Source organism: Passer domesticus, chromosome 2 (assembly GCF_036417665.1).
Source record: "Passer domesticus isolate bPasDom1 chromosome 2, bPasDom1.hap1, whole genome shotgun sequence".
Taxonomy (NCBI): Eukaryota; Metazoa; Chordata; class Aves; order Passeriformes; family Passeridae; genus Passer; species Passer domesticus.
Genome location: NC_087475.1, coordinates 2,919,052 through 2,944,886, shown reverse-complemented (window position 1 = coordinate 2,944,886; position 25,835 = coordinate 2,919,052). Strand labels below are relative to the sequence as shown.

The 25,835-nt window shown below is 42.3% G+C and overlaps 1 protein-coding gene and 2 long non-coding RNA genes across 7 annotated transcripts in view; 2 read left to right on the top strand and 1 right to left on the bottom strand.

Annotated features, from left to right (window-relative positions):
- Positions 1 to 201: 201 nt before the first annotated feature.
- On the top strand, positions 202 to 10,237 carry LOC135291607 (uncharacterized). The gene is made up of 3 exons (XR_010354380.1): positions 202 to 298; positions 4,211 to 4,273; positions 9,019 to 10,237. It is a non-coding gene; the product is annotated as an uncharacterized LOC135291607 (long non-coding RNA).
- Positions 10,238 to 11,173: 936 nt separating this feature from the next.
- The window catches only part of PRDM15 (PR/SET domain 15), a 35,499-nt gene continuing 20,837 nt past the window's right edge, over positions 11,174 to 25,835 (bottom strand). For 4 of the 5 annotated variants that reach the window (XM_064405843.1, XM_064405865.1, XM_064405872.1 and 1 more), the window contains exons 14-25: positions 25,309 to 25,403; positions 24,096 to 24,227; positions 23,576 to 23,710; positions 21,109 to 21,272; positions 20,592 to 20,671; positions 19,896 to 20,015; positions 19,086 to 19,217; positions 18,513 to 18,596; positions 18,150 to 18,325; positions 16,966 to 17,046; positions 16,419 to 16,631; positions 11,174 to 15,916 (exon numbers count right to left, since the gene is read on the bottom strand). In XM_064405843.1, coding sequence (XP_064261913.1) covers positions 15,437 to 15,916; positions 16,419 to 16,631; positions 16,966 to 17,046; positions 18,150 to 18,325; positions 18,513 to 18,596; positions 19,086 to 19,217; positions 19,896 to 20,015; positions 20,592 to 20,671; positions 21,109 to 21,272; positions 23,576 to 23,710; positions 24,096 to 24,227; positions 25,309 to 25,403 — 1,892 coding nt within the window. In that variant the 3' untranslated portion in view covers positions 11,174 to 15,436. The remainder of the gene's footprint in view (positions 15,917 to 16,418; positions 16,632 to 16,965; positions 17,047 to 18,149; positions 18,326 to 18,512; positions 18,597 to 19,085; positions 19,218 to 19,895; positions 20,016 to 20,591; positions 20,672 to 21,108; positions 21,273 to 23,575; positions 23,711 to 24,095; positions 24,228 to 25,308; positions 25,404 to 25,835) is intronic. The other variant, XM_064405859.1, reaches the window with a different exon arrangement.
- Positions 15,889 to 16,577, top strand: LOC135291599 (uncharacterized). Its single transcript, XR_010354370.1, has 2 exons — positions 15,889 to 16,032; positions 16,168 to 16,577. It is a non-coding gene; the product is annotated as an uncharacterized LOC135291599 (long non-coding RNA).

Below are 25,835 nucleotides of genomic sequence, written 5' to 3'. Positions count from 1 at the left end.
TCCAGGTTGTTTAAAGAAAAAATACATCAGTTTAAACACCCTCTTTTATTTAGGGTTACCTGGTTTTGGTCATGCTAATCTTAGCAGAGTGGGTTAAACCAAGCTGCTGAGCACTCTGTGTGCAGAGCAGAGCATTCCCACAAGGAGTTAATGCAGGCAATGCACTTTAAATTCACACTCCAGAGTATTTCACAACAGCGCCCTGAGGCAGACAAGCCCTTATTTCCTCGGAAGGGCTTGAAACAGGATCTGAGAAATCCAAAGTCCTGTGTATATGGAAACATAGAGACACATAGAGGTGAGTCAACTGAAATATTGAGCCAGACAGATGGAAAACCACTTCACCTCCAAATCAGAGCAACCACGGGGGGCTCAAACTCATTTTAGTTCATTGGCACCAGAACTTGGAGTGTTTCAAAGCAACTTTCTTAACTATTCTTGAAGTGTAAACAGGAGAGGAGAGAAGTTTTAGGGCTGTCAGGAGATTTACCTGTGGGGGAGCAGAAGCTGACACAGTGAGAGGTGCCACAAGCTGCATGGGTGATTTTTGCAAAGAGAATTATTTTCATGACTGTGGGAAGGTATTTGCAGGCGGATGGGACAGGTAAGCAGTTTTCCCTGCCCTCAAAGTTCTCCTCTTTCACAGTGTGCCCTACCCCACCTCCCGGGGCTGGCTGCCTCCTAAGTTGGGAAATGTTCTTCTAATTAATGAAATTCACTGCAGAGCTGGAACTTGAAAAAACACGCAGGAAAAAGATTTTGCAGAATGCTGTGGACTCAAGGGTTCCACCAGCCCCAACTGCCCACTAACAAATGCAAAAAATGGAATATTAAATCAATTAGCTGGGTTTAATCCTGTTTTTCAAGCAAAGACTGTGCTTGGTGACAGAGGCAGCAAAGCGAAATTCTGAGGGCTTTGAACTTTTTCTGAACCTTCTTCATTTTTAAAATAAATAGACCAATCATGGCAGTATGTGAGCAAAGGCTGATTGGTGTGCATTAAAGGCCATCAGTATCAAAAATAACCACTGCAAGAAATATGATTCCTGTAAGGTATCATCATAACTATGCAGGCAATCCAAAAGTTATCATAAATTATCTGTATTATATGCTTAGGCTTATAGCTTTAAAAAGATGACAATGAGTACTACATGTGTAATCCACTTGTAAATAAAAAAAATTATTTAGATGTTCTCATAGATTGATTTAACAACAGAACTATCTCTCTCTATAAACAGAAATTTGTATGTCATTCCTTATTTAATTTAAGGAAAAAATAATAAAAGAGAGGTATCAGGGCATTGTGTGAATATAGATAGTCTAAATTTAGGGTCAAAAAGGATATTTTTAGACATCCTATCTGAAATGTTAAGAGGAAACTGGAAATTATTATAGACCCAGTAAGGCAAAATTTACTAAAGCAAAGCATGGACTGCAGGCACCAGAAAACAGAAAACAGAACTGACTTTGCTCCTGATTTATATATTTATAAATATACTGCAGTATATTTATTCCCATAAATACTGATGATAAATACTCCAATACCACACTGATTCCAATCCTAGTGTGACACACATGAGAAATAAAATATCTTTGTAAAGCACCACCCTTTGGTCTGACATTGCCTTGCATGGAAATATCTTCATCATCACTAGTGTTTGTTCTTAACCTCAAAAAGACAGTTTATGTCATTAATATTATCACAAACTTTGATATGTGATAGTCAAAGTTTGTGATAATAGATAAAACAATAATGTAATGAAAAAATAATAATAGATATAATGAAAACAATATATATAATATATTACATATTCTAATGCATTATATATAATATATTATATATAATATTGTACATTACATAGTATTATATATAATATATAATACATTATATACTATATATTATTTATTATATATTATATATTATAATAAAATAATATTATAAGAAAACAATAACAGATAAATTAAATAGAGAATAAATAATAGATAATATAGAATGGGATTTAAGGAGGATAAGCTATGAATCTTTGAAAGACATAAAGAGACATAAGGAAAAAATGATCAAATGCTTCTAAAAAACTAATTTTTTGTATCGATTAGTAGGTGACTATTTCAAAACCAACATCAGATTTGTCCATATGAGGTTTGCAAAACTGTTTAGTTTCAAAGTTTTTCAGTAACTTAATTCAATTGTTTCTTCTTTTCCATTATTTTTTTCAGTTATATCATTTAAATGAAAGGGCAAAACTCAGGAAAAAAATATTGTGGACCAGATAAAAAATTTTCCTGAATTATTTTTTTAATAGTTTAAGAACTGTCCTGCTCAAGAGTTACACCAAGGGGATGGAAAGGAAAGGGGCAGAAGGTGCTTCCCCATAAAGTCATATCAATAGGAAGCCACTTCTGATCAGGAGTGAACACCCTCAAGATGCAGGAAAAAAGTTTTATAGGCATCAGTATTTATGTTAACATTGTTAATAAAAATATAGCAGGTGCTCTTGTCTTGGTTTGCTTGGTACAGAAATAGCACAGAATGGATAAATCATTTTATTTAACACAGGACATTAAGAAGTGGTCAAGGTACAAACCATTTTTAGTTGAAACTCATCTTGGCAATGTTTGAACATCAAACTTACAGGAAGAGCTGGGTGTAATGAAAAATTCTCAAACATTTCCAACAAACATAGGAAACATCAGATTTTGTTGCCTTTTTTCCAGACCAACAATAAACACTCCAGATCTGGCTACAAACTACAAGTTTATCACTGAACTGGGTGCATTAAAGTTTTGCAGATATGCTCTTACAACACAGGAAAAGTTGCATCTTTGTCAAAAAGATAATTTTAGACCCGAGAAAGAGAAAGAAAACTTGAATTCAGGGTCACAAATGTTATGCAAATATCAGGGAGTGGGGCAGGTTGGGAGGGAGCTCAGTGGCTGATCTGGTGCCACCTCCCAGAGCACAGGATTTTGTCCAGGCAGACCTGGAATATCCCCATGAGGGAGCACACGATTTTGTCCAGGCAGACCTGGAATATCCCAGCTCCACTCCCTCTCTGGGTGATCTGATCCAGTGGTTTGCATTTTTGTCTTTGCTTTGTGGTAATCTGGTGTTACAAGGACAGTGGGACACGTTCTTCAGGGGTGAGACTGAGCAAAAAAAAAAAGGGAGCAAAAAATAAAACTCCCCATTGGGAGCCAAGTCCAGAGAATGCTGAAGTTAGGAAAGGAGAAGAAAATGCCAATATCAAATATTTCCCATCACAATTGTGCCAGCTAGAGTAGTAACTTTGTACTCTGTGAGTAGCCTTAGCAGAGAAGCTGCTAATTGTTATCTGCTGATAATGCACCAAATAAAACTTGCAAACCTCAGTGGCAAACAGGTTTCCCCCTGTCCCACAAATGCAGCAGCACCTGGGTGCTTTGTACCTGAAAGCACAACTTTGTGCACAAAGGCATTTCAGAGATTCAACAGGAAAATTTTGTCAAAATCAGTATACACTATGACATTCTTCAGCTTAGCTCGCAGAGACGTTGTTAATGTTGGTCCAATTCTACTTTTTTCACCTTTAATTAAAACTCATTCACCTTTAATTAAAATGTCTACACCTGTAATTACACTTGATTACAGTGTTAAGACTAAAGAGCAGGATACACAAGAGCCAAACCAGCTATATTAAAAAGTCTGGTATATTATTGCCATTATATCCACAGACTCTGCCTGTAATTTTCTGCAGAATCGGATTTTTTTTTGCTTTCTTTTTGAGTACATTTAATACTATTTTAAAACTGTAAAATACAATAACCATCATGAAAACACCAGTGTATTAAGGAAAACACCCTAGAAACAATAAGTTTTCCTTTTTCTGTAAAGATTCCTACAAATCCTAATTTAAAGTTAAAATTCTTATCCCTGAAAGGGAAGAAAACTCTGCCATTAAAAACAATTTGTTAAAATCTGCACCTGCTGAGGCCCTGATCGTAGGGAAAAAAAAAACCTCAGCACAAATTCTCATTACATCACCTCTTCACTGTCTTTCCATATGGATAATAGTTGTCAATACAATAAATTGTAAAAAAAAAAAAAAATCCAGAATAACCAGGAAATAAGAGGGGAAAAACCTCAGGTATGAGGCCTTGTTGAAGGGCTTCATGCAGGTGGGGCTTATCAAAGCTCAGGTGCAGGTAAACTGAAGTCAGAATTGTTTTCCAGGTAAACTGAAGTCAGAATTACCTCCGAGTCTCGGAATATTCTCCCACAGAATCTGTGTGGAAGGTGAGGTAGGAATGATCTGCTGTTCCCAGCTGTAGGTGCTCCTTCAAGTGTGATTGCACAATTCCTCCATGCATCTCCCTGCAAAGCAGCATCCTTCCCATTCACACCTGGCAGCATCAATCCAGTGCTCTCAAATTTGCTTCCTGGGGCCATTGCCTAAAAGTTTTAGTTCTGTTACATTTTTGTGAGTTTCTCTTGCCAAAAATAGCAGTCAAGAGTACAGTCTCCTCAATGACATGAATGTTTTTTGGTGTTTTTTTTTCTTTTTTTAAGTATTTAAGGCCATATTTGCAAACACACCAGAAGCCACAGCTGTAACATTTTCATCACAACCACATGGTAGGAGTCCTATGATCACCATCTCAAACATCTGCTGAGGGTGCACAACCACATCTGTGTCAACTTTCTTACAATTTAACTCCATGGCAGGGCTGTAAAACCTCTTTCCACACAGAAAGCCAAAGCCACCATCACCAGGAGAGCAATTCCAGTCGCTGACACCAGAGTGGGATCCCACTGGTTCCATTTTCTTGTTCTTCTCAGGAAGCAGCTCTGGAATTGGCACAGCTGCTAAATTGAGGAGAAAATTGATAGAAAGGGGGGGGGGGGGGAAGGGAATTTTCAGCTGAAAGAGCTGATTTTTGGGGGGGAATGATATGGAGAGAAATCAGTTCCACTGGGTTTTTGTTACTCTGGACAGATACAACAACAGCAAACTTGATGAAAGAATTCTTCTGGCCCCTTCTCCGCGGTTTTCCACCTCCCTGCTCTTCCCTGTGCTAGCAAAGATCTGCCAGATCAGCTGCTCTGAGAGCCACTCCCTGCCTTGCCTCCTGGCTTAGATTTTGGGGCTGAGCAGATCAGCTGAGGGATCTCGGGCAGATTTGGGGAGGAGGATGGCAACAGCAGCTGGGAGGAGCTGCTGCACTTTCTCATGCAGATCTGGAAGACAAACTCTGCCCAGTAGCCCCAAGCATCGGTGTAAAAGCCTGGCTGTGTCTTCCCTGATGCTCGTGCTGATCCCACTGATTAAAAAACGTGGGTGCTGACATAATTCCAGGCTGAAAAAAGCCGGTGGGAAAGTGGGAAAACGTGCAGGGATGGCTGTGCCAGCTCCGTGGTGTCAGGCAGGCACCATCCACACCACTGGCTTTGTGCTCTTTGTACTCCCAGCTACTAAAATTACCCCTCTGGAAGTGTTCCCCCAGCAGGAAGGGAAATACTGGAAAGCTTCCCAGGTCTGATATTCCAAGTGGAACTCTCCTCACGTTGTGACAGTTCAACCCAAGCTTCTACAACCCAACTTTTCCCTGAAACAGGAACTCCTGGCATCCCTAAAGACAGAGGGAAAGGCAGGAAGAGTAGGGTTTATGCTGGGCATTAAATAATCCGTGGTCAAGGAACTTTATTAAAGTTATTCCAGCCACGGATTTAATACCACTGGAACAAAATATCTCAAGTTATAATTATTCTAATTGACCAACGCAAGTATCCACAATATCCCAAGGACCAGAGGCCAAAACCACCAGAGGGAAAACTGTGGGAGAGACTTTGAAATCCTCCTGTCCACAATGGCACAGCCTCCCCTTGTCTGTACATCCCACCTGAGCCTCTCACATCCCCTTCCTGATTTTTACATTCCATTTTAACCTCCCACATTTCCCTTTCCTGGTCTCCCATCCCCTTTCTTTATCTCCCATCCCACCATTTCCTTGTCTCCCATCCCACCATTTCCTTGTCTCCCATCCCACCATTTCCTTGTCTCCCATCCCCTTTCCTTGTCTCCCATCCACCATTTCCTTGTCTATCACATCCTTTCCTGATTTTTTATTTTATTTGAACCTCCCACATTGCCCTTTCCTAGTCTCCACATCCCACCTGAATATCCATATCCCCTTTCCTTATATTCCATCCCCTTTCCTTGTCTCCCATCCCCTTTCTTTATCTCCCATCACACCATTTCCTTGTCTCCCATCCCCTTTCCTTGTCTCCCATCCACCATTTCCTTGTCTATCACATGCCCTTTCCTGGTTTTTATATTTTATTTGAACCTCCCACATTGTCCTTGCCTGGTCTCCACATCCCACCTGAACATCCATATCCCCTTTCCTTATATTCCATCCCCTTTCCTTGTCTCCCATCCCACCATTTCTTTGTCTCACATCCCTTTTCCTTGTCTTCCATGCACCATTTCCTTGTCTCTCACATCCCCTTTCCTGGTTTTTACATTTTATTTGAACCTCCCACATTGCCCTTTCCTGGTCTCCACATCCCACCTGAACCTCCCACATCCCCTTTCCTGGTTTTTATGTTTTATTTGAGCCTCCCACATTGTTCTTTCCTTGTCTCCCATCCCACCTGGACCCCACAACTCTCCCCCTTCCCCCTGCACCCCACCCACCCTCTAACCCCTCTCTTTGTACTTCTGTTAGTTCCCCACTCTTTCCAATATCCTTCACCCCAAGCACAGGCACCTTTAGGGGCACTGGAGAGCTGGAAGGATCCTGGAAGGATTTGCAGCCAGGCACAGACCACACACATTGATTTTTTGCTTCCAGACTGATAAGTGTCCTGTGCAACCAGAAATTGTGATTTCTTTCGAGCATTAATTGATAGCAGCAAGCTCTTGCTCTACTTGAATTACTCCTTAAACCACTCTTCATTTTGATAAAATGCTTACAACTTAAATAAAGACACCTTTCCAAGTAGGCAGTGGCTGTGCTGTGAGAAGACAAAGTAAATTAAGAAGGAAATGTGTGATTTGTATAATTGGAGTGACAGCTATCCCCTTTACTACCTCCAAATGCTCCCAGGGGTGAGTGCATGACTTTGGAACAGCAGCAGTAAACAGAGCACTCTTTTCCAGGCTCTTTCTGCTGGGAACACCTCATATCTCTATTGAACCCACTTCTTACTTAAATAACCACACAAGTATATCATGCCTGGAGGAAAACTTAGTGCATGTTGGGATTTGCATGTATTTCATGGGAAAAAAAGTAGTGAAAAAGGGAGGAGAGTGAATGAGAAATAGGTGCATTTGCCTTCAGGACAGAGTTTCCAATTTTTCTCTTGGTTATGCAATATAAGAACTTTTTTTCTTTTTTTTCTTTTCTTCTTTTTTTCTTTTTTTTTTTTTTTGTCTTTAAAAATGGTGCTTTGTCACTGATTCCAGTCTCTTCAGCAAAAATCCGTTTGCATCAGCAGGGACTTCACAGGAGGGCAATAAAGCACTACTTTTCACTTTTAAAGACACACACAGCCCCAAAAAGAACCCATTCCTGCCCAAACACCCCCAGCCTCTGCACCCATATTTGCAGTTCAGCAATCCTGAATTTTACTCCCTAACTTGTGCAAGATGGCACAAGTGCCATCTCTGTGTTGGTCAGACAAAGGTATTTATTCCTTTTAAAGCTCTGATGAGGGTCAGGGCATTGGTGTGAAGGGAAAAGGAGTGTGAGCATGCAGTTTATTTAAATTTTTTTATCTACCAGCCAGTGTAACAGACTGAGAACCATTCTTTTGTACCTCCCTTGGCAGAGCAAGGATCTAGGGTTTGTGCTTCCCCACCCTTTCCTGTAATGAGCTGATTTGATTTTTTTAGAGGGTTTTTTTGATTGTAAAGCCCCCCTTTCCTCCAGTGTCACCCCCTTGAGAACTCTCCTGTGCCTGACTTGCATGCAGGCAGCACAGAGGTTTATTTGTGCATGAGAAAGGACAATCACCCTTGAGAAAACTCTGCTCACAGCCTCACTTCCACAATTCCAAAAGCCACAAAATGTGGCCCTTCTCCATTCTCTTAGCTCTGGGCATCCCCCTGCTTGCTTTCTGCATGTTGCTGCACATCACAACACCCAGAGGGTGTGAGTCCAAACCTTTGGGTTTAATTCTTGGCAAATTGGCACTCTGAGCATCACCACTTTTCCCTGTACAGGTGACAGAACCCAGATGGTGTGCAATGATCACTAATTAGTGAACAGCCCTGCAGCCAGCCTCAGCCTGCCCCCAGTGCAGCACAGCAGGCTCAGCTTGTCTTCTCTCACATATTTTTTAGCTGTGCCTCTTGCCCCTCAGGCCCCTCTTTCCCCCAGTTTTGAATCCCTTTCTTGATGCTGAGGGTGCTCATCCTGGGGAGTAGGAGGTTGTGTGGAAACCTCAGAGCAGCTCCCAGAGCCTGAAGGGGCTGCAGGAAAGCCAGAGAGGGACAATCCATCAGGGAATGTAGTGACAGCAGAAGGGAGAATGACAACAAAGTAAAAGAGAATAGATTTAGTTTAGATATTAGGAAGGAATTCTTTCCTGTTAAGGTGGGGAAACCCTGGCACAGAGAAGCTGTGGCTGCCCCTGGATCCCTGGAAGTGTCCAAGGCCAGCTTGGATGAAGCTTTGAGCAACCTGGGACAGTGGAAGGTGTCCCTGTCCATGGCAGGGGGTGGGACTGGGTGATTTTGGAGGTCCCTTTCAGCCCAAATCATTCCATGATAACCAGGAACAGGACAAGAGGCCTCAGGCTGTGCCAGGGGAGGTCAGGTTGGACATCAGGAGGATTTTCTTCCCAGAAAGGGTGGTCAGGAATTGGAAGAGCTGCCCAGAGAGGTTTGGAGTGCCCATGCCTGGAGGTGTCCAAGGAAAGCCTGGAGGTGGCACTCAGAGCTCTGGGCTGGGGACAAGGTGGGGATCAGTCAGAAGTTGGACTTGATGATCTTGGAGGTCTTTTCCAGCCTAAATAATTCTGTGATTCTGCTTTAGAACTCCAGCAGAAGATTTGCCCACTCTCTTTGGTGGTGATGAAGGACAGGAACGGAGAAGGAAAAGGAGATGTTGAGAATAAAAGCCCTGGCTGTGTGGTGCTGGAAGTGAGCTGGACTCCAGCCTTGGTCACAGTTTGGACTCTGTGATCTCAGAGGTCTTTCCCAGCCTGAAAGGATTCCGTGATTTTACATTCACTGGATGTGAAAGACACAAATCCTGGAGACTCTGGGGCTCCCCTGAAGGCTGTGCTGGGAGAGGCACTGACATGAGCACGGGGCTGGAGGGGAAGGCTGGCAGAGCTGGCTGCTCTCATTGACAACACCCTGCACGTCAATCTCACTTGTTTCTCCTAATTTTAACTCCTCATTCTGTCATTATTACTTTTTCCTTTATTTTTTTCCTTTTTTTTTTTTTTTTTTTTTTTTTTTTTTTTTTTTTTTTTTTTTTCTGGGATACCTTCAAAACCTTCTAGAATCGAAACCTGCAAGTAAACAGAAAAACACAGGGAAGCACTCAAGTGACAGCAAAGATATTAGGACTGAAAAACTCGACTTTAAATGAAATAAACCTCCAAGCCCAGTAGTTTTTCTTGCTTTTCATATCAGCTGCTCTACAGATGTTTTACTCAATAATCAGCTTTTCAAAAGTATCAGCAGCTAACCAGGCACTGGCCAACACAGCTCCTGGATAAAGCAGGAATAAAAAGGGCATTTCACCCCAAATGTTGATGGAATTCTTACTCTGGGGGTGACACTGAAATCTGCAGGACACTTTCTGCTCAGATATTGAGAATTTAGCAACAGTGAGCTTGGACTCTTTGGATGAGTGATCCAATGTTTCAGCCATCATCAGCTGCACAGGAGAGCTGGAGAGAATTTTTATAAAAGTATATGGTGACAGGACAAGGGGGAATGGCTCTAAACTGGAAGAAAGTAGGGCTAGGTTTGGTATTAAGAAGAAATTCTTCTCTGTGAGGGGCACAGGGTGCCCAGAGCAGCTGGGGCTGCCCCTGGATCCCTGGCAGTGCCCAAGGCCAGGCTGGACACTGGGGCTGGAGCAGCCTGGCACAGGGGAAGGTGTCCCTGCCATGGCAGGGGATGGGACTGGATGGTTTTTAAGGCCCTTTCCAAACAGAGCCTTTCTGAGATTTAAGATTCTACTGCAGAACAAGTGAGATGGCAGCAGTTTGGACTCTGCCAAACAGCAGAGCCCTGCAGCACCCAGGAGGGAAAATAAATCCAGAAAAGCTTTCTCAAAGCATCTTAGGGCAAGAAACATCCTTTCCAACCATGGCTGCACTGATTTTTTAACAGCTTCCTGCCATGAACAGTGCAAAATCATAACTCAAGACAATCAAGTTGATGATAAACATGATAGAAATGTTTTTTCCCCTTTATCCTGCTGCCACCATGAGACTTTGGGTTTGCTGTAGGGCAAAAGCCCCTGTTTGGAAAGAAACCTTGATAATTTCAGAGATTCAAGTCATTTGGCTGCATGTCTGCCTCCAAAAGTGCTTTTCAAGCAGAGCTTTGCTGTTCATCGTGGTGTGGATGAGCAGATCCTCCTGCAATGTTCATCTCCTTTCACAGATGAGCCCAACCATGAGAGGGCCAAGAATACAGGGGTTAAAGAGTTTCCAACAATTTCCAAATGTAAATATGTGGTTTACACTCAAATCAATAATAAATGTCAAGCCAAAAGGAATCAGGAGTGACATTATTATTAGTGTAAACAGCACCAAGGAAATCTCATCACTAGCCAAGGTATTCACAAAGATATTTACCCCAAGCATTTGCATGGGTACCTAGAGTTTGGACATGACTGTCACTTGGATGTGTGGTATTTATTCCATTCCTGGTTTTCCAGATGAGAAATTGAGACATCTTTGTGTATGCAGAACAAATCACTGACAGCCTGGCAGGGAATTCAGTTCTTGAAATAAATCCAGCTGTTACCTGGGTGTTAACTTCAGGCAATCTCTGGAACAATAGAAGAGTACAGAAATGTGGCTGGTTAGACTGGCAGGAGACTGGCTGGTGGGTTTCTGCAAAAATACTCACTTTTCATAGTTTAAAAAAAAAAAAAGTTTTGTAAAGCATAGTAACACTTTATACAGTCAATTCTTCTGAGAGAACTCAGCACAGAAACCATGAAAGATTCAATCTCTTTACTTTCTCTTATTACCAATAACAAGCTACAGCATAAATATTTTAGAGTGTTTCTATAATTTGGGATGTACAAAGTTCCACAGAATGAGAGATAATATTATTGGCTTTGGGGCAAATCTAACAGATTTGAAGGAAAAAAAATATTTGATGTCTTAATTAAGGAAGAATAAAGAATAACACTGTCAGAGAAAGGGTTCTGTACCTCGATGCTCCTTTACTTCAGAGCCCAGAGTGCCACAGACAGCATTCAATTAAATAATAGTCTTAGCAATAAACAGTGACAATTGACACAGAACACCACACAACATCACTCCTTTGGCTCAAAGTAATTCCAGTTTGTGACTGAACAGCTGTTCAATGCAAAACAATAAATTAGCCTTCACATCCTGCAGCTGAAAAGGCAGGGAAAAAAACTGGCAGAGGGAATTTAGATTGCGCATCCCTTGTGGAGTGGTTTTATTTCCTGTGCAGTTTGAAAACAGCATCAGTACAACTTTGGTGTTCACCTGGAAAAGGTTTAGTTGGGAGAGCAGTCACTGCTTGTCCAAAGGCAGCAATTTCCAACACCTCCAAACAAAACCATTTGAAACAAAAAGCAAACAGAATAATTTGTCCTGGAATTTTTTTTTTCCCCCATAGTGCAGCACACCCAAGATACATTTGTTTTCTCATAGGGATGTTAATAACAGGAGTAATAATAAAATCATGCTGGGAGATGATGAGGCACCACAGCAAGGGTTGTGGAGAAACTCACAATCCTGTCTCAAAGGAGTGCTCTGGGAAGATATTTGGAGAAATTTCTACTGCCTGGCCTAACCAAAGCCTTTCCAGTGGTTATATTTTCCTCTCCTGAACATTACTTAAGGTAATTTTTACAGTAAGAACAATCAGGCAGTGGAACAACCTTCCCAGAGTTGTCTCACTGGAGGTTTAAAAGATGCAATTAGGTTAATGATGATTTCATGATTCTATCACCTCACCAATGCTCCCTTTCCCCAGAAAAAGGCTGGAGCAGATCAATCATCTCTTGAGGTGCCTTCCAGCCTGGGCTGTTCTATGATTTTGGGGATTCTGGGAGATTGAAGAGGGACATTTCTAAAGCACTGCCAGAAAGGCAGATCCCATCCCATCCCTGGATGAGGTTACTGAGGCCAGGTAGCATGGGAGGGATGCCAAATCCCACAAGAGTACAGAAAACCAGGGGATTATATTAGGATAAGAGATTTTGTGAAGCCAGGGGGGTCTCTAAAGGTTGATTTCCTCTAAGTGCTACTCTTGTCAAACAGGAAATTCTGTGTTAAAATGAGGCAGGTTGATTCAATGCAGCACAAATGCCCCTGTCAGGAGTATCAACATGGAGAAGATGGACTCTGCTAAGGTAAAAAAACCTCTTCCTCCCCAATTAAAAGCCTAATCACCATTTACATGTGTCTCAGCAAAACTTAGATTGTGTAAAAATTCTGTATTTACCACAACAACTCAACCTAGGAGGTCTCCATTTCACAGAATCACAGAACTTGCTTTCCTTCCCTTTTTTCCCCCTTTTTCCACCCTGACAAAAGATGATGTGCCTTTACCAATTAGGCACCAAACACAGAGAAAAAAAAAGTTTCAAGCACATAAACAATATATTTTATAAATAAAACCTGGCTTCCTCTTGCCCACTGATTTGGAGTGAAACAGAAGCATTTGTGGGCAGGACAGCTGAGGAGAAACTGAACTGGCTCAAGCCAGTGGTAAAATAACCCAGGACCTGTACTCAGGATATTGGGAGGCTTAAAAAATATTACAGGATCTCACAGTATTTGTGTGAAAAGTACCTAAGACAGAAGTGAGCAGGGAATGAAAAATTCTCTTTCCCACATGGCAAAAAGGTATTTTTCTTTCTGATATGCATCCTTGTCCCATCAAATAGTGGTCCCTCCCATGCAGGTATTTTACAGACCTGTTGACATTTAATTAAAAGTAGTTCTGCTCCTCTGACACACAAATTTGTCACCAGAAACCCCTTTGCTATCCCTGTCCTGCAGCTTTCCACAAAGCTTTACACCAAGCTGCAGCAGGCTGAATTGCTGCTAGCAGAGTCCAGGGTAAGGAAGCAAAAAAGACTTTTGCAGAATATCCACAGATGTTTTATTCAGCTGCATGGTGAGATGATCAGGTCCCAGACACACACACACGGAGGGTCTGGTGTTTTCTGTACAGGGCCTGGGGCTGAGCCTGGTCTCAGGGCAGTACAAAGGTGAGGGCCAGTCAGGGAACAGGGAAGGAGTGGCTCAGAAACAGAGGAACAGACACAGGAATAAAGGAAGGAGCCAATGGGGTCTAACAGATTTTTGGGGGAAGATTCTTGTGTCTCCTTAGACCAGGGGATGCCCCCCAGGGTCTCCACACTAAGCCTTTGGACACAGCCATGGCACCAGGAAAACCACTGGAGGTGAATTTTAATATCCAGACATTTATACTTTGGGAGAATTTGTTGTAGAGATTGTAAGGCAACCTTTAGGGGTCAAGTAGTCCATGTTAATAGAGACTTTCAAAGCTGAAGTCATTCCTACTCATATTTCTGCTAAAACATAGAACTTTTTCCATAAATACAATAAGCACAGACAGGATTTTTACAACCATCAATCCATCCTCACTGTCAGACACAGCAGCTGCTTTATCCTCAGGGAAAAAAAAACCCTCAGCACAGTTCTGTGGCTCAGTCTGCTGCTCCAAAAGACCTTGTTCTTCAGCCACAGCAGGGTTTGCCCTTCAGGACTTCAAGCAACAACATTTTATATATATATATATATGCATACTATATATATATATATATATATATAGTTTATTCCTTTTTGCTACCAGCTCATTTTCCCTGTGGGAATAACATTATCTTCTTGACATGCAAAAGTCCAGACTGCACATCCATGGATGGAGAATGAAATGAAGGGGTTCTGTCAGCACAGATGTGTTTGACCCAACCCAGGATTTGCATCCCCAGCAGCCATGCAAACCTCATCCATTATACACTGGGGCACACTGACTCCATGTGGCAGGAGACAGAATATGCTTCAGACATTCCTTTTTCTTGCACTTCACACAACCATGTTTGTGGCTGTGAACTTTGGAAATAAATTTTGGGAACAGAAGGAACAGAATCCATATGTTTTTCTGTGAGAAGCAGCGACATGGGGATGAAAGAATTAATGAATTGTGTTGGTAACAGTGTTTTGCACACAAATACTCACCAGGAACACACAGTAAAATACAAAGGCTATATATATATACATATATATATGTGTGTGTGTGTGTGTATATATATATATGCATATATACATAAAAAGAATGCTTTCCCAAATGTTTATTACAGGATGAAATAAGTCCAATTGAAAAAATTCACATCCTGAACTTCATCAAAGGGGACTGATTGCTCTTCAGGCCTATTAGCTACAAGCAAGATTAAAAGAGCAGGTTTGAAAAATTACATAAAACTGTATCACATTCTTCTTTCAGTTTGTAATTGGTTTGATTGAAACTTGACTAGAAGACTATAAAAGTTTGCTTCAGCATTAGACCAGCTCTGTAGCTCAAGTAGCACTAACACTGTCTGATGGGTACAAGGTTTTTCCCATAACTAAAATGGAAATAATTGGTAATATTTTCTTCCACACCACACTCATGTCCACCCCAAAACCCCAAATTCCACCTACTTTACCAATGCTGTTAGATACAAGACCTAAAGAAGGTAAGAAACAAAGACAATTCCTGTTTTGCCCCTTTGTGTCTTCACTTTCAGTCTCTACCAGCTGCCCACAAGGACATTCCACCCACTGTGAACAAGGTCTTCAGATGCCATTTCCAGACTTGGAAAGAAGTGACATGGTATGGCTGAAAGGGTTTTTGTACATCTCAAGTGTTGCAAAATTTAAGATTTCCCTGCTTTGGTTAAGGGGTGTGATGATGCACCTGTCAAACCTCAATCTTACTGCACAACTGCAAGGGGATGCTGAACATGTGGTGAGATTTTTTTTTCCCCTTTCTGTTATTTTTTAAGACAGTGCAAGGTCTAGAGACAGCGTGAGAATCTCCGACCGGGGTGCTGCAGGTTGATCTGCCAATTCCAGCTTCAATTTCATCCTATAAACATTTTCCCATCTCTGTTTGGTATCCAGCAAACAATCCTAGTAGAAATTTTCCAAAGGTCTGTGTGTTTTTTGTGTGTCTCTGAGTACCGCCCGTGCCAGCACTTCCCCAAGTATAAATTAATAGCTGTACATCTGCTGCTGCTGCTGCTCTGTCTGCACGGGCTGCTGGCCCGGCTGCGGCGGCGCGGCCGGCGCCGGGGGCTGCAGCACATCAGTCTGGGGCACTGACCTCCAGCTCAGGGGGTGCTGTTCTGTGCCCTGGCTGCCCAGGGGAGCAATGGAGTTCACCAGGGTGGTCAGGTTTATGAAATGGGCCACGGACTGAGGGTTGGGCACCTCGGGCTGGGGCAGGAGCTGAATGTCACTGTGGCGGTTGTGCAGCACGGCCGAGCCGCTGAGCGTGTCGAAGGTGACGGTCAGGATGGAGTTGTCCAGCTGCAGCTGGCGCTCCGGGGTGCCCAGGTGGCCCATGGCCACGGGCTGCAGGTTGGTGAAGTGGGTGCCAGCTGCCGTGGTGATGGGGGTGACGGTGATGTTGGTGAGTCCCACGGAGCTGGAGGGGGCTGTGACGTTCGGGTCGCTGAGGGTCACCACAACCTGAGGGGAAGCACAAAGGTGACATCAGCCTCGTAGCTTCTGAGTGACCACCAAATACCAGGGACCACCAAATGCTGGTGGGCTCACATGGTGCCAGCAAGAGAAGTCACACACAGGTGGGAAAGTAGGAAACTTGGAATGTAACGACTTCCATGTGTTGGAAGTTGATACATTCCAAGATGGTGATGGCAGAGAGGGATATGCAACATTCACACAAACAGACAAATTAACTTTCACTCTTTTAATCCCAGCTTCAGCCAGTGACATCTAGCAAACAAGCTGATGCTCACACAAACAAGTTGATGCTAACAACAGAAGATATGAAAAAAAATGAAGAGCTTATTGGTCCAACTTCTTGAGTTTTTAAACCCATCTTTGTGTTACCACACATTTATACAATCAGCTCCAAATCTTCCAACCACTCTTTTGTGATGCTTTTTGAACCAAAAGAAGGATTATCCCTCTAAGTAGTGCCACCCATCACCCTCCTCCTGCAGCTCACCTGTTGGATGCTCTGTACAGCTGAATTGGTCTCATCTCCAACATTCCCCGTGAATTCACCTTCCTTCTCTGTGTATTCACTGAAGGCAGGGTCCTCAGGCACTTGAGCTTCCTCCTCCTCACCTGACTTTTGTTTTTGTTCCTGGCCATGTTTAGGAACCTTTGCATGCTGCTTCCCTTCTGGGAGTTCACTCTGTTCCAAGGCTAATTCCGGCTGGAGCAACACATTTCCAAACAAAACATCAAGTCCTTTTGCTTAGTGAGGTTCCAAGTAAGAGACAATCACCTGAAGCTGGTCTACTGTCAGTTCTCAAGCAAAGAAACAAACTTGAGCAAAATCCTGACTCCAGGGATTGAGACCTCACCCTGTAATTACAATCTGCCTGTTATACAATCAAGCAGATCAGCAGCTTGGGGCTGCTTGGACATGTTCCACTGGGGCTGACTCTCTAAAAAAGCACACTCCTCACCCATCAGCCCACGCCCAGCTGTGCTCTGTACCCAAAAAGTGCTGTCCCACCTCACCCTGCAGCAGGCCTGGAACTCACCTGAACAATCCCAATTGAAGAGGCATCAATGGTGGTTGTCTCTGGCAGTGGCTCTAAATCATCAATCCTCACTGAAAGGATCTGAACACAAAGAGGTGTCAGCTGCAGAACTGCAGCACTGCAAACCACAGTCAAACAGCACAGCACTTCCCTAATAAACCCCATCACCAAGAAAAGTGATGTAATCCAGCACTTTACATACAGTATTTCATACAGGGAGTCAACTGTGGCTTTTTAAAATAACCTTTTGGCATATCACCTTTTCCCTCTTGCTGAAATCCAGCAAAATTTAAACACAGTACAGGAACATGTCCATTTTCATATTGTAGACAGAACATAACCCTCTGGGACGTGATGAATTCTACGGAAAAATTTTCTTGTTTGGAAAAAAAGAAGCATTATGTTAGAATTTCAATTTATAAACCTATCAACTGTGTCCTACTTCATTATTTTCAGATGAATCTACACATCTCAGTTCATCAAAGAACAGAGACAAATTGCCCTCAGGATTTCAGATATGTAGCTGCATTTTAAATCCCCAAATCAATAAACAGAGCATTTTGTTGACTTCCTTCACAGTCATCATAATAAAACAGCAAAGCAATGCTAATGAAAAATTGGTAGTTAAAAAAAATTTAAAAGCCTCAAAGGGAACAGACAAGCCTTAGTCAAACCTAAACAGGAAATGCTGAGGAGAAACACAATATTTAGAACACTGAAAAAACTCTGCTGGGGTCAGAAAAAAAATCCCTCTAATCCAGATTCTCTCCAGTCAGCATTTATCTTTATTGCTGAGAATAATTTTGCATCATCAGCAGATGCTGCCATCACCTCTCTATTCACCACTTCTTTCAGATCACTTCTGAATACAGAGAACACAATGGGGAACAAAGAATCCATTATACTCACTAATGGATGGAGACAAAACATGAAAAAACATATATTTAAGCCGGGGTAGAAACAGAAAAGAGATTTAAATAATCAGAAGAACTTCACTTTTAGGGACTGACAATCAGATAGTGAAATGGCTGATTAGTTAAGTCCATGTTTGACAGATACTACTTAAAATTGGGCCCAAAAGAACAGGAAAAAAAAAAAAAGAGGGAAAGACAGTAATATCCTTTCAAGTCACCAAAGGCCATAAACATTCTTAAAAAAAAAATTTAAAAACTTCCACCACTCACCTCTGGGTGTTTACGCCTCATGTGTCGACTCATGGATGCCCTGGTAGAAACCTTGGTGCCACACAGCTGACAGCTCTGGGCTTCCACCTTGTCATGGGTGAGCTGGATGTGCTTCTGCAGCATGTAATCAGTGACATACTTCTTGTCACACACTGAACATGTCCACTGTTTTCCTACTGGTGGCAGAGAGAAGGAAGGAAACCCAATGGATGAGCATCACATTGCCAACACCTCAACAAGAGCAAGAATTTATGTTTGGTAACAGGAGGTGCAATGTTAATTCCAAGACTGGCCAGTCTAAATCAAAATTAACAAGCAAAATTAAGGAATTTTTGCTGGATACTGTTTTTTTAGAGGGTTTACCTGTGTGAATCAGCTTGTGAGTCTCCATTGTGTTTCTCTCGCTGAACGTCTTGCCACAGAGCTCACACATGAAATCTTTGATTCCTGCATGAAAAGCACATTTGGCACCTGTGAAAGCAGCCTAAAGGTATCTGGGACAATTCTGAATTTTGTATTAGTAACATTAAAAAAATAAAAATCACAGACAAAAAAAAAAGGCAGAATGCATCAGCTATTTTTAGCTAAACCAGTCCAATATATCCAGCAGAAAATAAATCCCAGAGAAACTGATGTGGAAAGTAAAATTTTGTTTTGGGAAATCACAGCCTGAAACTAACTTAAAACAAACCCAACACTGTAGAGCTACCCTAGACCAAGAACCTTAAAGAAAAGGAAAACCTGAAACCAACTAAACTGCATTTATTTGTAGAACACACGGTCCTGGTTGAGGACAGGACAAAATCTCACTTTTCAAAGAGTAGAACATGCTTTTTTTTTTTTTTTGTCATACTGTCTGACTGCTCTAGGTAAGAGTTCACCTGGGAAAGATTTAACTGATTCAGTGCAACTTTTGTCCACCTTTGGAGCCCTCACCTGTGTGTCTCTTGTAATGCTTCAGCATGTTGACTTTCTGTGCAAATTTTCGGTGACATTCCTTGCACTCGTATTCCTTAATCCCTTTGTGCAGCTTCATGTGGTGACGAAGGGCATGTTTTGTCTTCATTCCTGTGAGGCAGAAGGCACAGGACACTCAGTCCACCACTCCCATCTTCAGGGGGGAAATCAGGCTCATGTTGTTAACTAACAGCTCTGTTTTATATTTGCTGCGAGTCCACAGTTCCATATTTTTAATTGTTTATGTAGCAATGCACTTCATCATTACTATTTTAATTCCAGAAAAAAAAAGTTCTGGAAAACATCTGAGTAATCACTAACAGAGAAATGAAACAGCAGGGACAAGCAAAGATAAAACATCCTTAGAGGTGTCAGACTAAAATACCAGCTCAGACTTGTTCAAGTTATAACACGAGAAATTAAAAAAGTCGAAGTGACTTTGACTCTTAAGGCTCTTACAGAGAGAAATAACTCTCTTTTTTAAGCCTGTAAACAGCCCAGAATGAAAAGATCAACTTGCATTCACTTTTATGCTGCATATCAGGCATTCCTCAACCTGACAGAAACAAACGCTGCTAAAATCAGTGTTGTGTTATAGCCCATGAAACCAAACTGTACAAAATTAGGGCGGCTCATGTAACAACAATGCTCCTTATTATACATTTTCTACCTGCCAAAAATGCAGGATTTACAGCAGTGCCACTATTCTCAGCATGGAAGTTGTTTTAATTCAGATATTCACCTGCTACTCAGTATCACAATGAATGGAAAACAAGGCATCAGACATACCTTTGCCACACTCTGCACACAAGTATTCTCGGATATTATCATGGACTCGCATATGTTCTTTTAGCATGTCTTTTCTAGCAAATGATTTGCCACATTGCTCACAAGCATGACTTTTTACACCTTGAAAATAAATTTAAAAGACAACGTAAACAAAAAAAAAATGTTAATGAGTAATGTGCATCTCCTAAAAGTTGATTCAAGTGGTGAATTAGAGGGCAACAGCCCACCTAGGCTGACAAGCACACCTTTCATGGATATTGTAGCCCAAATTAAATTAGAAGACTTTGAAGAGAGAGAAAAGCTGGCTTTTTGTGTGAGAATAAAAAGATAAAGCCTGAAGTAGGAGAAGACTGAATAGCATGAAATAGTAATGAGCTGTTAAAAATGATTTTGCAATAGCAGGTTTCAGCCTGTGTAATGGTGAGAAGGTGGCATGGATAAGAATTTGGGGAAGAACAGAACACAGAATTAGGTAAATCCTGCAAACATATTAACTAGGAATTTGGATTGTGTGTCCAGATCAAATCTCTTCATTAATATTACCTGCTTACTGGCTTACTCTAGAAAAATAAATATTATATTTGTCTGATTGTAACATAGAGTGAAAATCCTCTAGCAAAAAAAAAAATAAAGGCAGGTACTGGTAACAGAAATTTCTTTTTAGTATTGATAATTATAAAGAAATAACATTTTTACCTGTATGTATAAGCTTATGTCTTTCCAGATTTCCTATACTGTTAAAAATCCTCCCACAGATTTCACATGGATGGATGTATCTGAAACCAAAGAGACCAAAAACTGATTCTTCTCTTGATGAAGAGGTGATTCTCAGGCATCTCTGTCACTCAGTATATTTCATCTGCTAATACTAATTACTCCAAAAGCTCCTTGAAGCACAAAAGTTTTTCTAAATGAGCCTTAAGAAACCCCCAAGTTGACTGCAAGCTTGGAGCAGTCTGGCATTGCTATACACTCCATTTTTTTTCAAAACCATGTATTAAAATCACTGATTTACACTCTGCAAAGCCCAAACTGGGGGGGCTGCTGACTCATCACTCCGTGTGAAGCCAATCACCAGCGACACAAATTTCAAACTCGCAATGAACACTTTAACCCCCCATTTCACAGTTATTTGAGCACAGCCAAATTCTCTCAGGTGGCACAACCACTAGAACTGCAAGCAGGCAGCTCTTCTCAGTGGAACAAGCCTTACTTCTGCACGTTGGGGTCGGGCAGGTTCTCCCTGTGGATGACCATGTGCGCGTGGTACGTGGCCTTCAGGGCGAAGTGCCGGTTGCAGATGCTGCAGCCGTAACCCTTCTCCTTGTGCACGTCCATGATGTGCTTCAGGTACTCCTTCCCTCTGCCAAAGGTCAGCTGGGGAATGAACCAATAGTGAATGGAAGGGGGAAAAAAGTGCTCAGGCATGGCAGTGAGCAGGTAACATCGAGCATAAATATCCTGTGTAGCACTAAAATCCTGTGTGCCACCGGATGAAAAACCTGGTTGTGACACCTGGGTTTAGGCCTGAAACTCTTTGGATATTACAAAGAGTAATTGTAATTTACAGGACATCAATTCACTCTTTTCTCTAGCTGGAGATGGTGTCTCCAATTCTGCACAAGAAGACGACCTTGAGTTGTTTGTGCACTGAGGAACAGCCAGGTTTAACCTCCACCAGCTCACCTTGAGTACTGTGAGCAGTTTTGGTCACCACAAAAATCACCCCCACCACAGGGATGATATTAAACTACTGGAGATGTCCAGAGGGCTACAAAGATGGTGAAGGGTCTGCAGGGGAAGCCTTGTGAGAGCCACTGAGGGCACTTTGTTTGTCCAGCCTGGAGAAGAGGAGGGTGAGGGGAGACCTCACTGCAGTTACAGCTTCTTGTGAGGGGCAGAGGAGGGGCAGGCACTGATCTCTGCTCTGTGGGGACAGTGACAGGGCCCAAGGGAATGGCCTGAAGCTGTGTCAGGGCAGCTTTAGGTTGGGTATTAGGAAAAGGTTTTTTCCCCCAGAGGATGGTTGGGCACTGAACAGGCTCCCCAGGTTCTGGTCACTGCAGCAAGACAGAGCTCAAGGAGCATTTGGACAATGATCTCAGGCCCACGGTGGGATTCCAGGGGCTGCACAGAGCCAGGAGCTGGACTCAGTCAGCCCTGAGGGTCCCTTCCAGCTCAGCTTATTCTGTGATTCTGTAAGAATGAGGACATCACAGATGGAGAAATGCCTGCTGGGCTCTAGGGGCATGGTGAGCTCCTGACTGCACCGTCAGCTTTGGCAGCAGCTCCTGAAGGGCTGGAATTTCCAGACACTGCAGGGCAGTGACTCTGGCTCAGCTCCAGATGTGCACATCCAGATGTGCTCCAGCATGCCAGGGTGAAGTGCCATAACGACATGGTCTTTTGCTCCAGTTCTGGAACTAGTCAGGGCATTTCTAACAGCACTGCACAGCTTGGTGAAGATGTACTTTGAGACCAGGGAAACCAGATTTTATGAGAGCTCAGAAGAGAGATTTCTCCAGGAGTTACTTGTATTTTTTCTCCCTTTGGCTGTTCATTGTCCCCATCTCCTCACATCAAATCCTATTTCCCACAGCTGTGCCCTTACACAACTGTTTACTTTAAAAGCACTTAAAAAACCCTCAACTTCCCAAAAAGATCTTTCTGATTTGAATGGCCCAACTGCCCTCACTTGGAAGCACACAATTTTATATAGTTTATGTACCCATGAAGTGTCAGGCAAGAAAATCAGCACAGAGAAAGCAAGAACATGATGAACTGCTCTGACACCACACTTTCACATGTTTACTGGCACAAACTTAAATAATTTTGCACTTAAGACCAGCTCCCAGATAAGAAAACTGAAATATTATTCTCTCCAGGTCTTAAAATGAAGATAAATTAAGAACTTTTACCACATTAAGTGTGGGCTGTGAAATAAGCTCTGATTTCCAGGGGTCAATTCAGCGGCTGAACAACCAAAAATTCCAATTCCCTGTCCCCGTGTCAGTTTTGCTGTTCTCACTGAGTGGTTTTGCACCCCACCTGCCCCCTGCTCACCCAGGGAGGGCACAGAGCCCTTAAGGACCCATTATTTCTTTAGAAAATGGCAAAAGCCACACAGTGAGAGGTTCAAAAAGTCTTCCTCTCTCAGCTGACAACTGAATGAACGACATTCCAGCAGCACTTCCAAGACCATCCTGTTAGTAATGAAGCAGGGCAAGAATAAGCAGTCACACTGAACATAAACAACAGCCTTACTCCAGTTTGGAGGAGCTCTGACCTCATAAAAATTAATCAATTTGTGGACTCTATCAATCAGAAATGCTGTAAGCATTTTAAGTTGCACATAATTGAAAGGCAGTTTGAGATGTGAGTGTTCCTTTATCGATCCTTCCTCCTGCTTTGCTTGTTCTCTTCCTCACAGGAAAAAGTGAATGTGTCTATGTTTCCTTTTTTGAGTGTTTATCATCCCCCTTACTGGACACCACCTCAATTCTTATGGAATAGCCTCAGTTCACAGATCAGAGAAAACAGCACTGCAGAAGACAGCAGACCTGAGAACTTGCCTTCTCTTTGGGAGCCCTTAATGTTATTTAAAATTCTGAATTATTTATAGATACCTCCACTCCCTCCCCCATCCCAAAACAAGTTAATTTGAAAGTATTTAAAGCTACCTGGCACCTTTTGCAGCTATACTTGTGAGGCTCAGAATCTGCACTTTCATCAGAGTTGTCATCATTTTCCTCTGATGAGATTCCAATTTTACCAATGAACTCTTCCCTTTGGTGATCATCCATTAGGGCTATGTCCTGTGTAAAGGGAAAGAATATTTTGTTTCAACAGATTAAAATTCTTCAAAAAGTAAGGCCTGGTCACCTTTTGCTTCCATGTAGACTGCTTTGTATTAACTGCTGTAATAGTATTTATTTAAAATATCCTCCTGCTTCATTCAGTCCAGAGTTTCTTTGTCCAGGACCACATAAGGAATAACTTATTCAAACAAATAATATTAATTTTTCTCCGTATAAAAGGAATTTTAATGTAAAGAGACTCAGCTGGGACAATATTACATCAATAAAAGCATCTTTATGAGCACCACTAAGTGATAGAATTCCCTTTTAAGTTCATTTAATTCCTTACAATTCAGTGTTGACAAAACAATCTGCCTTCTCTAGTTGACTATTAACACAATACCTTAAAATGGACATGAATGTGATCTCTCAGCACATCCACCCTGAAAAATTTACGTCCACAGATCTCACAGGTGTATTTCTTGTCTCCGTGTGTTAGAAGGTGTTTGTTCATGTTGCTCCTACATGAAAATATCTAAAAGGAAAAGAGAAGGAAGGAAGGATTTTTGGATCATGTCCATGCAACCTATCCACTGTCTTTTTTTATTCATTCTGGCCAGAAACATGCAGGAGCTCCTGTTAGCAGTCTGCCTCAGAACTGCTGGCATGGCAAAATCCAGGGGTAGAGTTCCAAGGAACTGACTGAAACTACCCATTTGTCAGGGGTGGACTTGCAAAAAAAGCTGCAGCAGAATTACACAGAGTAGAATTTGAAATATTTAGACAGTGTCTTTTGAATCACCAATGTTCCATCTATCTCTAAAAAGATACAGCCACAAAATCTACCTTGACTGATATGAAACATATCCCAAGCATCAAAATCAGAGGCCTAACAGCAGCTTAAGAGATCTTGAGTACCTTCTGCACCATGAATCATTAAACACTTATAAAATCACAAGTTAAACCCACACTCCTTGTGACAACAATGGCTTAAGATCATGAGTGTTGAACACTCAAATGCAACCATGCCATGACTACACCATGAATTCACTTTTATTCCCCATGCAAGAGGATTCCCAATGCACAGAGTCAACTCCAGCTGTTTACAACCAGTCAGAAAAACTCCATTTTAAATAACATAAGCCATGATATTGCACTGACACACACAGAGGCCATGTGACACTCTGCATTGTGCTGGGTGTCCTGAGGAATGTTCAGGCCTGAAATGAACTTTTGCTCTCATCTTTGCGCTAACAGCTCCCACCATCCATGGCCACAGTGGGCTTGGATAAATCAGGTGTTTGAAGAGGAATTTCCTGACTGGACTCCACACCCTCCTTGGGCAGCTGTTCCAGAGCTCTGCCACCCTCAGTGTGAGGAATTTCTTCCCCATGTTGAGGTGGAACTTGTGTTTTATTTTATGGCCTCTGCTCCTCGTGCCGCTGCTGAGCACCACGGAAAAGAGTCTGGCACCATCCTCTGACACCCCCTGGAGATGTATGGATGTATGTAAATGTATGGATGGATCCCCTCAGTTCTCTCCTGTCTGGACTGAACTGCAGCACCCTGGAGCCATAATGCAGAGCCTCTCATGGCACACTGGCACAAGCTCCTACCTTCCCACACACGGGGCAGCCCGAGGGCTCCTTCTTGTAGCGAACCATGTTCTCCGTGCTGTGCTCAAAGTCTTCTCTCTTCACACGCCTCACCCCTTAACACAGCAGTCCCCATCAAAAAAAAAACCAAAACAATAAATAAACCATGGCTTTCCACTCCACTTTCCACTCCTGCAGGCCCTGGGAAGAGTGGAACACTGGGAAGGGGCTCAGTGCAGGATTGAATTGCTAACAAAAGGGTGATTTCTAAATTAAAAGTGGGTTTTAAGAATATAAAAGCAGTCTGCCAAGCTTATGTGTTATGGCTTATTGGTTGTTAAAGCAACTGTGAAGTGACTGAAGACACTTTTAACAAAAATATTTTTGTCAACACCAGGAAACAGATCTAGTAGGCCTTGGCACTTCAGTCTGGCATCTGGCCCAGAAATTCACCCCCAATAAGAAAGAGAAGAGAAGAAGTCTCTAAGGAGAGATGCAACCATCCAGCATCAGCTGTAATGCTCAGAGAGGATTTCAGATCTCCTTCT